This window comes from Lactuca sativa, chromosome 5, assembly GCF_002870075.4.
Source record: "Lactuca sativa cultivar Salinas chromosome 5, Lsat_Salinas_v11, whole genome shotgun sequence".
NCBI lineage: Eukaryota > Viridiplantae > Streptophyta > Magnoliopsida > Asterales > Asteraceae > Lactuca > Lactuca sativa.
Window position 1 is genome coordinate 293,557,047 of NC_056627.2, and position 14,027 is coordinate 293,571,073.

At 37.5% G+C, this 14,027-nt stretch overlaps 1 protein-coding gene across 1 annotated transcript; it reads right to left on the reverse strand.

The window, feature by feature from the left end:
- Window positions 1-10,405: 10,405 nt before the first annotated feature.
- On the reverse strand, window positions 10,406-12,858 carry LOC111910372 (pectinesterase). Its single transcript, XM_023906215.2, has 3 exons — window positions 12,847-12,858; window positions 11,318-12,329; window positions 10,406-11,231 (listed from the first exon to the last, which is right to left on the reverse strand). Exons 1-3 carry the CDS (start codon window positions 12,856-12,858, stop codon window positions 10,540-10,542), a joined length of 1,716 nt encoding a protein of 571 aa, XP_023761983.2. The 3' UTR covers window positions 10,406-10,539.
- Between the last annotated feature and the right edge of the window lie 1,169 nt (window positions 12,859-14,027).

A 14,027-nucleotide genomic window follows, 5' to 3' on the forward strand; every position in this document is an offset into this window, starting at 1 on the left:
ACTTAAACTTAGAATGCTAAGCGATGACTGTGAGGTGTGAGCAGCAGCTTATTTTAGGAATTATGCCTAAAATGCTTTTATGTGCTAAATGCTTTTGCCTGATGTGCTGTTATTTGTTCGGATCTATGGTCTATTGCCGACCGGATCTGGAAACCTTATGTGTTTAGGATTCTAAGCGTTTAACTACGATATTAGAACTAGCATATAAACGTTTAGGACTGATAAGAATTATTTAAATGTCAATCCTAAATAAAGATCTAGATTCACCTTATTCGGTGTATAGATCAAGATGGCAAGGACCTGTAGCGGAAACCTGAATGCAAATGGGAACCGATATCAGCCCCCAGTGATACAGTAAATACCAGTCATAGTAGAAGTTGCACCTGAGCCAATCACCATGGTTGGAGTACAAGCCATGATGCGGGCTATGTTAGCTGAACAAAGGGAAGAAACGAGGCAGATGTTGCATGAAAATAGGGACGAACCTACAATGCCAGTTGACCAGCCTGAATTGAACGATGGGCAGTCAGAAGGAGGGAACTACAGTGGGACCGTTAGTCAAGCCAACCCACCAATAGTTTGAAAAAACAACCAGGATGACGGAGTCAAGAGGAATGGATGCAAGTACAAGGATTTTCTAACTTGCAAGCCATCGACTTTCACTGGAAAGGAAGATCCGATCGGGGTCATGGATTGGATCTCGAAGATGGAGTTAGCTTTCATGATGTGTGGTTGCAGAGGCAAACTACAAACCACGTTTGCGGTACGCCAGTTCAGAGAAGGCACGGTTCGTTGGTGGAACACTCTGGGGAAGACTCTAAGCCCCAATGAGCCCCTACAACTGACATGGGCAGAATTTTTGGTGCAGTTCAAACGTAAGTACTGCTCGGCCCAATATCTGCTCGAGCTAGAAAACCAATTCCTTACCTTGAAGAAAGGAAGCATGTCTATTGATGAATACACCAACAACTTCACAGAGAAGATGGAGTTCGCCTTGCGTCTTGTTCCGGATGAGCTGACAAAAATCGACAAGTACGCAAAAGGACTTCCATTGGAGTACGCGGTACCAGTGCGTCAAGCACCTACTCTGGAAGCAGCTATTTGGGCTGCCAAATCTGTGGAGGATATGATTAAGGGAATAGTTTCCATCAAGGTTGAGGTTAGCAAAAAGAGGAAATTCGGAGGATCAGCAAGGCCCGATGAGAAGAGAAATTCCAATACAAGGAAGTTTAGAGGAGGAGGAAGTGAAGAAATATGGTGCGAAAAGTGCAAAAAGAAGCACACTGGAAAATGCGGTGAGGAGGTGACTTGTTTCAAGTGTGGGAAGCATGGGAATTATGACAACGAGTGTACATTCAACAAAAGGGTGTGTTACGAATGTAACGAGGAAGGGCACTTCAAGCAAGACAGACCAAAGAGAGAAGGGGCTATAAAGCCAAATCTGCCGCCAAAGCCAAAGGCGAGAGCATTTCAAATGATCCTTGACGAAGCAGATGACAATGCATGGATTCAGGAGTGAAGGATTGACATCTAAAGATCGAGTTATGAAGTAGTCGTGTAGATAGTACCACGTGATGTAGCCTGTTAGAGGAATAGTCTAGGGTGAACTTGAACACCTATGTAATCATTTCAAGGAATAATATAAAACCTTCTTTTTGATATTTGATGTGTTAAGTTGTTATGTGATTTTCTTCTATGGTGACTTGGAAAATTATGGGACAATACTTGGGACGAGTATGAGTGGGTGTGAATGGTAGTAGTGGCCTATACTACCGGAAGCACAGGACTCACGCTTGGATCAGGGAAAGTCGCAATGTTACCAAGAAACTAGTAATCAATTTCGTTTTATCTAAGTAGGTCGTTACTATCGTTTTAGTAATGATTAAGGAGGTTATTGATATTCCGACCCTAGTGGTCATATCGAATTGAGTCCGACTAAGACAAGTATGTTACATAGTTTAGAGAACCAAGTCCGATGTAGCACCTGACTCAAGCTGGAAGAATTAATCAAAGCGATCAGTAGAGGTATCGCGATAGTTTCTTGTAGCTAGGAATGCTACCTTTTAAAATGTGATTATATCACATTAGAACATGAAGGAAGATATAGTCTGTTCTGGAATTTAACTCTAAGAGACCTGAGTCTAAACGTGCATCACATGATGGTAGGTCATAATTTGGAGTCTAATGTGAGATAGGGAGCAATTGCAAGATCAAGCACCACTTACAGTCAAGAAGTCTTAGAGTTAGATACTCGTTCAAAGAAACATGAAAGTTACGGTTATTACTTAGGATGAAGAGATAGCGTATGGAGTCATCATGTGGGCCCTATTTCGTTGATGATTCTGGGACGTAATCATCCTAAAGGGAGATAATTGTAACGCCTGTAGATCCGGGCTAGTCAATTTAGAGATAATAGGGGTCAAAAACGAATTTTCGACAAAATATTATTTAATAAATAATCTTAACTAAGTTGTAGAATATGTCTCAATGGTTCCATACATATAAAGAACGCCGAAATCCGAGTTATAACGAAGAAAGTTATGGCTCGTCGAAGTTTTACGGCAAAACCGACACGACACCAGGAGACGTAAATAGTGAATTTATGATAGAGTGATTTTTAGCATTGGCGATCTAAATGAAAGTTGTAGAATATGTTAAACCGAGAACTGTTGGGTTTTTGCCATAAGAACTTTCCTATGTGCGCATGCAAAACCCTAATGCTTGGATCTAGGCTTTCTAATAAACATGCTTTGAATCCAAGACTTCTAATTACTAATTAGGTTAAACAAGAACATTAAAACAGATCTAGAATCATACCTTTGAGTTCCTTGTTGATCTTGAGGTCTTGGAGCTTCTAGAGTCACAAATGTCACTCCTCTAATGGCTTACAAACACCAAAGCAAGGAGGATGATTTGGGAGAGAGGAGAGGGGAGGAATTTCGACCAGAGGTTCCTTACTTTAGGTCAAGTCTCGAATTCCATCAGCCATGGGGTCTATTTATACTTGTAGACTCCTTAAGGATTACAGATAAGTCCCTATCAGATAATCTTCTCTTAAGGCTATCCAAATCCATTCCTAGATAAGTATATGGACGATTTAAGCTTTCCTAAAGCTCTTAGAATCCGTCCAAACCATATCCAAATGGATTTACAGTTTAATTCTTAACTATCAAACAATTGACAGTTTATACCCCTTTAATTAATTAATCTCTTTAAGTCACCAAATTAATTCTAATTAATTCTATGACTTATATTAATCAATATATATTATCCATTATATTATTCACATAATATATTAATAATATTTACTCTCTCTTAATAAATCATCCTATCAAGTTGCTATGGTGAAGGCAACCCAAAAGGACCATGCACAACCGGATATAGTTACAGCCTTAGACACTATTCCAACAAGAACATCCATAAAAAGAACGCCCAAATCTGACTTCATATGAGGAAGTTATGATTTTTCGAAGTTTCGGCTTAACAGTATACAACCCGAAATTCGAATATTAGACCGAGCGGTTTTTAGCCAACACAACCTAAACGAGAATCAAAGATCTCATTAATAGTAGCATAACAATAAAAAGATATACGAAAACAGACGTCGAATGAAGAAGTTATGAAATTTTTTACGGACCAATCGTGTCCCGGTCTGTTAATAATATAACTTTTAAAATAAAGTCAAAATTAGTCGATGGAGTCTAAACGAAAGTTGTAGATTATGTTCCCACCTTCGCGTGGATATAAAGAATGTCGAAAACGGAGCTCGTATGCGAAAGATATGATTTTTAGAAGTCGGAGTGTAAAATTGCGAAATCTGCGAGAAGTTGATGACGTGGCTGCTTTTGAGCCGTTGCTTGCTGACCAAGGCTTCGCTTCGGGTCATGCCACGTAGCCTCACACTACGCCCCGCGTACGAGATCCGGTACGCACCGCATACCTTCGGCCTTATCCTTCCGACGAGTGTGAGATAGCTGGATCCGAGGTGGAAACCCTATCCGAAGTTACCCCCCGCTTAGCCAAGGATTACGCCCAGCGTAGTCCGAGGCCTCGTAGGCTATAAAAGGGGGGGGGGGGGGGGGCGAGTGTTCCGACTTTTTCACACATTTCTCACTTCTCTCTCTAGTTTCTTTCTCTCTCTAGCTCCCCTAAACCCTCCTAAACCCTAGATAAAACCCCTAGCATCCAAAGGAAGCCCCGAGGCTCCCGGAGTCCCGAGGAAAAGGGTCTTTCGGTTTTGAAACGCTACTCCAAGCAAAGTTCGGTTTTCTTTAAAATCTGATGTAAGTGAGCTACACTTACGCAATTTTTAATATAGCTTTCAAATAACTATAGTAATGTTATTAGGTCCTTAAAATAATTATTTGAGTTATTATTATGAGTTATATAAGTATCGTTTAACGCTTATATAATACTAATACTAGTCAGACTATTAATTAGTATCGGTTATCGTTAGACTAAACCCTAGTGGTATTGATACTAGGTTTTATCGAGGAATAATTGTTTTGAGATAACGAAGCGTTGTTCGAGGGCAGAATCACCAACTTTTCAGGTGAGTGCATAGTTACTTTCATCTTACACATAGATATGAAGTATTTTAATATAAATTACGTGCTATGTGTGCATATTGTCTGAATACTTGTTGTCTATGCTGGTGAAAGATTTTTATACATGTTTTAAATGATGTAAGTTGTATAAAGTATTTTATATCTACAAAATATGTTGGGTAAAACATGGGTATATGAATGATGAGGGATAAAAGCTGAAATAGAGGAACATTAGTAGTATGGACCTAGTGCCCTATAGGTAAACATTGGCAGCTGCGCCACAATCCGTAGATGTTTTAGATCTACGGTAAACGTCCTAGCAGCTGCGCTCTAAGGACAGTATCGGCAGCTGCGCCTAATAGGGAGCCTTATGACCATGACAGTAGCGTTTAAAGGTCAATACCGTCAGAAGCGCCTCGTAGAAAATGTCCCAATTCTGGCAGCTACACCTAAGTGATAATATTAGCAGCTACGCTTGACCACTGTGTCATTGGCAACAATTGACTTCATGTTGTTTCCTTAGGATGATCCTTAGGAATGAATGAACAAGGATTAGCTTACCCTTAGGGTAAATCCTTAAGAAGATAATGGGAATGGGTAATTGGGTTGATTGTTTGATGTTAAAATATAATAATTATATTATTGTGGGTTGAAAACCCTATGTACTCACCAGGTTTCCCAACCCGACCCACTCAGTTTATTTATATCACAGGTGTTGATATGAAGTCACAGTACACTGAGAGATTAAGGAGATATAAATCACTAGTGATAATGTATGTAAGTTCTATTTATGCTTATGTTTCTGTATTGACAATGACATCCCAAATGTTTTAAAATGAATAAAAATACTTTTCTTCGTAAATGCTTTGATAACGTGTTTATCATGTTTTACTGGGAACAAATTCTGCAACATTTTTATTAAAAGAGGTACACTGATTTTTATAAAGCATAAACAAAATCGGTCTTTTCTGGCCGTGAAAATGGGGATGTCACACCTTGAACTCCAGGAGTGAGGGCGTTTGGGCCCCGACCTGGCCCGCAACAATCTCGGCTCTGAATGATCTGAGAGTCCCCTCCATAATCTCCATCATCCTTTCCTCGGCCGTCCCAAAAATCATTGGGGTGGCGCCAAGGATGCCATTCATAACCTCGACTGCAATGAGCTCGCGCAACCTCTCATCAATGGGCTCGATACCATCACCCGACCTAGATCCAGATCCTGATCCTGATCCACCTGCTCCAAATCGCGTCACCACCATACTGAACTGCAATGTCATAAGTCATAATGATCAAGATGTCCAAAAAGGGGATCCTCCCACACCGGTTCTCCTTAGAGCTTCCAGATGCAACATCGGTTTGGGTACAAGTCATGTGTTTTCAGTAGTATGGGCCCAATACTACCTTCTACACCTACCTATACCTTCACCAAGGTTCTACCTGATAACTCTAATTCATCCCAGAACAAAACATAATTCAAACCCTAATTTATCCTAAGATTTTTTCTACCCACATCAAACCAGAAATTAGACCAATCATAACAGGTTGCCTTTATGCATGCAAATTATACACAAAAAAGGATCAAATAAACTTTCGAATAATAGATTCTACCCTACGTCTACAACCAAACAAGGAACAAGAAATAAGGCCAAATCAATCATTCTAAGGCTATATTCTCCTGACCATATACAATTTTAGAAGCATACACATAGCAAAACACATCCGACTATCATAACTCAAATATCAGTATAACATGGCTAACATATTGTGGAACTACTTACTATGCTCGATCGATCACACGCATTGCACTCTCTTCTTTTCCAGTTTAAGAAGTTTTTAACTCTTATTTTTTTAAAACAATTTTACCATTTCCTTAGTTTGAGTCCTGACACACCCGAGAGTGTGCCCGAAGCCCTCAAACCAAGGCTCTGATACCAACTTGTAATGACCTAATTTTTCAAAAGAAAATTTTCATTTTTAATAATCAAAACATTTCCATTAAACCACAAAATCTCAAGAACAATTGTTTTAAAATTCATAATATCAACATTTTTATTTCAAATATCAGAGTGTCCTATAAAACGCCTGAGAGAGTGCATGCCGTGCCATCAAGCCTTGCCCTTTCCCTTAGGCTCAGAAGTACTTGAAACAATCAACAAATTGTAAGCTAATGCTTAGTGAGTTCCCCAGAGCATACTCCACACAATCCACATAATCACATAATCCATATTAGCTATGAAAGCTACATAAACTATATAAGCCATGCATACAACATATAAGGATGTCATGAAAGCCCTCTAAGGTCTTACACCTAGTGCCACTGGAACCCCTACGTGGTCTTAACTACCTGCAATGGGAACTCCCACATGGTCTTCCTGCCATGGGAACCCCCAAATGGTATTTACTAACAAGAAATAACAAACAAGCAAAACATGCAAATATAATAGAATGTCATGGAAACGCTCCAAGGTCTTACACTAATGTCATGGGAACCCCCGCATCGTCTCAATCTACTGCCACGGAACCCCCCGGGGGTCTTCCATGCAAGAGTTATACTAACATAATGCATAATCAATCAACCATCCACATATCGTAAAATGGGTCGGACTTGGTGCCTTAGACCCATTGGTATGGTGAAAAGACTCACCTCTCTAGAATGCTGAACTGCTAAGATAAGATCATATAAGTCCCAACGCGCTACTCCAACTCAACTACCTATAACCAACATGTGATTAAATTGTCAAATCCTAGAATACCATAAATTCTCTCACAGTCAAACTTGGTCAACCCTGGTCAAAGTCAAGGTTAACAGTCCATATTGACCCCAACTCGTCGAGTTCCTTCAAGGTCCATAAAACTGAAATCCCGAGTCAATTCACCGAGTTACAGTAACTCTTCGAGTTCTTCAGTGTTCAAGGGCCGAAAACTCTAAGCCGAAATCTCTAGACCAAAACCCCTAATCAGCTCACCGAGATCACTCGGGATCCCAAAAACGAGTGAACCTTGCCCGACTCGTCGAGTTAGCTAAGCAACTCGTCGAGTCCCTTTAGCCCTTTTCATGTTTAGTCCTTTCCAGGGGATTTTAAGACTTCAAACTACAGATCTAGCCCCCTAGGGTGTAGTTATCATGTAAAGTTGCCAACTTTATGTGCATGCAAGACCTTAAGAGGCTAAAACACTCAAACTAAGGTTTATGCAAAGTTTAGGGCATGGAGAAAGGCTAAGAATAGATAAAGTGAGCAACTTTATGTCCATGGAGGTCTAGAGATGTACAGATCTGAAACCCTATCCTCATAACAAGTTTCAATCCAAGAATGATACCATTATGCACCAAAAGTGACCATTTACTTCCATAAAATGAGATCTAAGCAACTAAAGATCAAGATAACGACTTTAGACCTCAAGATGGTCGCCAATACAGAGTAGATGTCGGATCTACTGCTTCTCTCCTTACTCCTTCTTCTTCAAGCTTCAAAATCCTTCACAACCACACCAAATTCACTCTCCAAAGCTCTCTCTCTCTCTCTCTCTCTCTTTCTCTCTCTCTCTCTCTCAAGAAGGTATAAGGCTCGAACTAGGGTTTCTCTAGGCTGTAAGAAAGATGAGAGAGGGTACAAATGAGCCATCAGTTTTTAAATAGGGTACAAATCCCTGAAAATTAGGGTTTCTATTTACAGCGTCTACTCGTCGAGTTGAGCCTTCCAACTCATCGAGTAGATCCTAAGTCCCGCATCCAAAAACGATTTCTACTCGACGAGTTAGAGCTCCCCAACTTGTCGAGTTCCAGTCTAAAACCCTAAATTACTAAAATCAAATGATACTTGGAAAGACAATTATGCCCCAAACATCGTCTCTTTCTTTCTTGGATTATTAATTTCTTATATATATATATATATATATATATATATATATATATATATATATATATATATATATATATATATATATATAAAATATCTTTTCTATTGCATTATTTCTTTTTTATTGGATTATTTATATATTAATAAATATTATTTTTAATATACTATTTGTATATTAACTAATATTATTTTATCGGATTATTAATTTCTTTTAAATAATTTTTTAATTCCCTTTTTATAGATTAATTTTTATATTGGATTATTATATATTAGTAAATATTATTTATAATATATATAATATTTATATATTAATAAAAATTATTTTATTGGATTATTAAGTTTTTTAGTTAATTTTTTAATTCATTTTTATTGTATTAATTTTTTTGTTGGACAACACCACAATATCCTAATTTATTTTAGAAAATCTTATTCATCCCACCACTACTAGGTCAAGAATCACACGTTGGGTTTTTAAATGAATATTGTTTAATTTTGATTTTGTATGACAATTTGTATATTTTTTTAATTATTCAGCAACTTTATGCATCACAAAATAAAACAATAGGATAATATGGTCATTTTTCATCATTGAGTATAGTCAGTCTTTCTTTTCTAATAAAAAAAGTTTCACAGACAACACTTTCACGAACAACAACTATTAAACGAGACCTTAGTAATTATATCACCAATTTTTACTAATCAAAAGTTGGTGGGAGTCAAACAAGTTGGTATCAAATATACGTGGTACGGTAGTGATAACAAAAAATTTGTACTAACTATACTTGGTACGGTATACGATTTGAGTAAAAATAAACTGATATCGTATCATGTTCAGCTCTATATGCAGATGCTATTTACTATTTAATAAATAATCTGTTAAATCATCAAAAATGAACTTATTATTATATGATATGTTTTTGTTAATTTTTAAATTTAATATAGTATAACTTGTTGATATTTAAAAGTAAATTATTTAATTTCTCAAAAAAGCACAAAATTGATCAAAAGAGACATGTCAACAACTAACCACTTGATTATGTTTATTACACAATAACCATAAATTTTAGAAGTAATATCTTTACAATATTATATTTATAATATTAATATTGTCATTTTGAAAATAGTTAATTTTGTTTGGGAAAATGAAAGTAATTACCAAACTAGTTTCCCAAAATAAAATAGCTTTGTAAAAGATATTTTACGATTACAAAGATATTTTACGAGATAATGACTTTTTTGTGACTTTATGTAGAAAGATTGTCATTTTGGTTGTCATTTTGTGATCTAACTTTCCTTAATCTCGGTCATTTTTGTGATTGAACGATTTATTTATACAACTTTGAATAAATACAACGTCTACTTCAACAACTACCTCCAATAAAATATATAAATTGCTTCAATAACTACAACATAGAAAACATTTTGTAAAGTATCTTAAAATTTTACGAGAATTATAAAATTTTACGAGAATTAAACTTTCAGATGAAAACTACAAATTTAAACTTTCAGATGAAAAGTACTTATATTTTACGAGAATTATAAAATTTCATAAATGAAAATTATAAAATTTCAAAAATGAAAATCTTAAAATTTTGAAAAGTAGCTATGTTGTCTGTTTTATTACTAGGTGTAAAACTTCTATATTATACGGATTGATTGAAAAATTAAATATCAAAGTGTAAATAATAACCACTTTTTAAAATAAAATTTTAAAATAATAAACAAAAATACATATTAATTGCAATTTATATATATATATATATATATATATATATATATATATATATATATATATATATATATTATGATATTTTAATTTTAAAATTAAAAAAAAAAAAAACTTACTTATTTCAAAAGTATTACAAAATAATAAAATAATAAATGGCAAACTCATGAAAGATCGATTGATATGTAAATACCTGACCAAACAATTATGGTTTTTGAAGAATTGCTTAATTAAGAAAAAAAAACTTTAAATGAGAAGTTTTATCCATCGAAACATGCCTTAAACTTTACCTTTGTTCATCATTTATGGTGAAACTTACAATATTGGATTCAAAGAAATACAATATTTGTTGTTGTTGTTATATCAAACAACTTATTCAATCATTATTCATATACAGAATCAATATTCCTCAAAGCCCAAGAGAAAAAGGGAAGCCGGTGCCTGCCAACCAATTACCACCATTGATAAAGTTTCCGGCAGTAAAACCTCCGGCCTCCGTCGCACTGGTAATCACCCTGTACCCCGGCCATGTCACTCTATTGGACGTATCAGCCCCAGCCCCTGTATTCTGATACTCTCCGTAATACAAAGTATCCAACGCAAAATCCCCATCCCAAGGAAACCATCCTGCTGGGTTAATCACGTCACTAATCGTTGATTGCATCACCACCGTTCTCGAGAAGTTCCTCCATGGTCTACCCAGGTACGACGGAAAGCTAGCTTGAACCGGTATAAGGTCAGACGTAGCTCCTATCCTTGATCTTTGAATCACAATCCCTGTGTTCTGGTTAGGGTCGCTGCGGCCTTGAGCTGTAAACATGTTCCTTTGGTTTGGGTTAGGACGACGGGCATGGATGTCGCAGTCTTGCAACACGGCGGCGGCATTGCCGAAGATGAAGTCAACGGTGCCGGCGATGTAACAGTTGATGTAAAATTGACGATTTGAGTGGACGTAAAGGGTGTCTTGATATGCTATCATGCCGCATTGGTAGAATGCAGATAGGTCTGACCCGACACGTAGCGCCACCGCTTGATTCCCAGAAGGCCCTGCCGAGTTTTGAAAAGTTACGCCCCGTGCTAGGAATCCGGCACCCACCGCCGCTGCATATAAACAGTTGAATGTTAGCATAGAGAAACTTATATACAAGACAACACATTGATATCATATACAACTGAGTAGTACTGACCGACAGTAGCGGAATTGAACGTGGTGACGCCGCCGGCGACACTTCGGCTAGCGGTGATTATGGTGGAAGATCTTCCGGCACCCAAAAACATCAAGTTCAGTTTATTACTCGGGATATCCACGTTTTCCCGGTATACCCCTGCAGCTATCCTGATCACGTACCTGGTTGTGCTTCTGTTAGGAGCAGCCGCAACGGCAGCAGAAACCGTTGTAAAGTCCCCACTTCCATCTGCGGCAACAACTACGTTAGGTGTCACAGTCCCTGACTGCAACAACCTCCTATCTCCGGCGGACAACCACTCCGGCCACTCCTCCTTTAACTTCCTGCCGATTGTATTGACTTGATCATTAGCCATATCTGTGTCGGTCATGTTCTTGATCATGGCCAGTGAGTTGCTACATAACCTCCCGGCGTTGATCTCGCCGTCGATAAGCGATTCACGAAGCTGCCTATCATGTTTGTCGTGGGAGAACCCATCGATACATGTTTCTTGGTTGGTGAGAGTGGTGCTCATGAGTGTCATTAAGTCATCGACATGTCGACGAAGGCGAATCCCTTTCTTGGTGGGATATGTCTCCAGTAAAACGATGACCTGGTTGAGTTCTTGGAGGGTGTCGGCGACCATTTCCAGACAGTCATGGAGAGCGATTTTCTCACGTTGTGTAAGATTTGTCCTAAGTGTAAGCTTCTTTATGGTGAAGTAGTTCCGTTGGACTATCTCCTTGGTTTTGTTGACAGCCAGCCCGATGACGTCATTTGGCGTGTTGACCTTTTCAGGGACGCCGGAAAGCGTGGAGTAGCAGAGGTCAGGGTGGAGAGTGAGGCTACATGATGATTTGATGATGTTCGAAGAGTTAACTCCGACCACTATGAGTAGAATCGAAGCAGATACTAACAAGATCTTTGACTTCCTAGTGGAACCTGTCATATTAACAAAGAGGTGTTTGATTATTAGAGTGGGGTGGAGGCTAAAAATGAATGGTGACCGGCATATCTGTATTGATCTTGTTTGCTATAACGGATATTTTCAATTATTTGTTTTAATTTCTATTCATCCAGGCCCCATAATGTTTGGAACTATTGTGATTGATATGTTTTAGAAAGGGATATTTAAGTAATTTACATCATTAAAATATCCCTTTTTTCTTCTGCAATAATTTTTTCGAAGGAATTAATATATGAAATATATTCGCTTATTTAGGCAACTTAATAAGGTTGTAGCTTTTTTCCTAAAATTATAATAAGTTGGAATATTAGGGAAATGACTTGATAGAGTAAGATACTGTTTGAAATGTATACATTTAGTCCTTATTTTTTATTTTATTTTTTTGTAAATAAAACCCTTATACTCGATTTTTTGTAGTTATGCAATCATTTTGACCGCCTGTACCCGGTATACCGATCATATCCGATGTTTATTTTATTTTCTCGAAATAAAATAGTCCGATGACATCCACATATCACCTTACTTGGATATTGGTAAATTACACCACATTGATCGAAACGACAATTAGGGCTCATTTAATCACCAATTCCTCCATTTACTCAGTCAATAATCCCTCAAACTTCTTAACTCACAATCAACATCAACAATGGCAGAAGGTGCAGATACAATCGTTGATGTAAACTATAATGGGGTGTTCATACCTACCTTATTGATGTATTTAAATGGAGTAAAAGCCTTTTTACCATACACGGTTGTGAACAAGATGAACTTCCCTGATTTCATCCCCTTTCTTGAAAAGGTTACTAACGGAAGATGCAAAGATGTGTATTACTGTCCACATGAAGTGAGGTTGTCGGAGGGATTACATGCTATTCAAAATGACTGCGATTTTAACGAGTTTCTTGAAGATATCAATGAAAAGAAGAGATTGGATGTGTATGTGGATCATCATCATGAACCTTTGTTTGATTGGATTCAAGAGGAAGAAGTAGACCTTGAAGATGATGATTTGGTTTCTATTGATGATGTTGACTCCATTTTAGAAGATGGTCTGAAAGTTGAACATGTAGAGGACGATGAAGTTATATCCCTCAAAAGAAATTTCAATGATCAATTCCTCAACAAACTTTGTCAAATACAGAATGATGACTTGGATGAAGAAGATCATAATGCAATACGACCTATCTACCCAAGACATGATCATACTCAGGAATGGAATGAGATGAAGCCTCAATTAGGTATGAAATACTCCACTACTGTTGAACTTAAATACTCTCTTAGTTGCTATGCTGTAGCAAATGGTTATGATCTGTGGTATGAAATGAATGACAAGAGTAGGTTGCTAGTTAGGTGTTGTAAAGGAAAGAATCCAACATGCCCTTTTAGATTGTATGCTTCCTGGATGAAAGAGGAACACACTTTTCAGATTAAGTCTCTTATAACAGAGCACAAGTGCTCTAGGGCATTCAAACTTAGGTCAATTGTTTCATACAAGTGGATAGGGAAACAATTTGTGAATGATTTTTGGAGAGTCCTAAACTGAGTTTTAGGAAAATGAAAGCCCTAGTATCTAAGAGATACAACATTAATGTGAGTGTTGGGTAGTGTAGGAATGCAAAAAAAAAGTTAGCATTGTCTAAATTTGAGGGAAGTTTGAAAGAACATTATGCCAAATGGTGGGCACACAAGGCATACTGTGTCAAGGGCAGGCATTCCTCTTAGATGTACCATTTGCCACCAAACTGGCCACAACAAAGCCACATG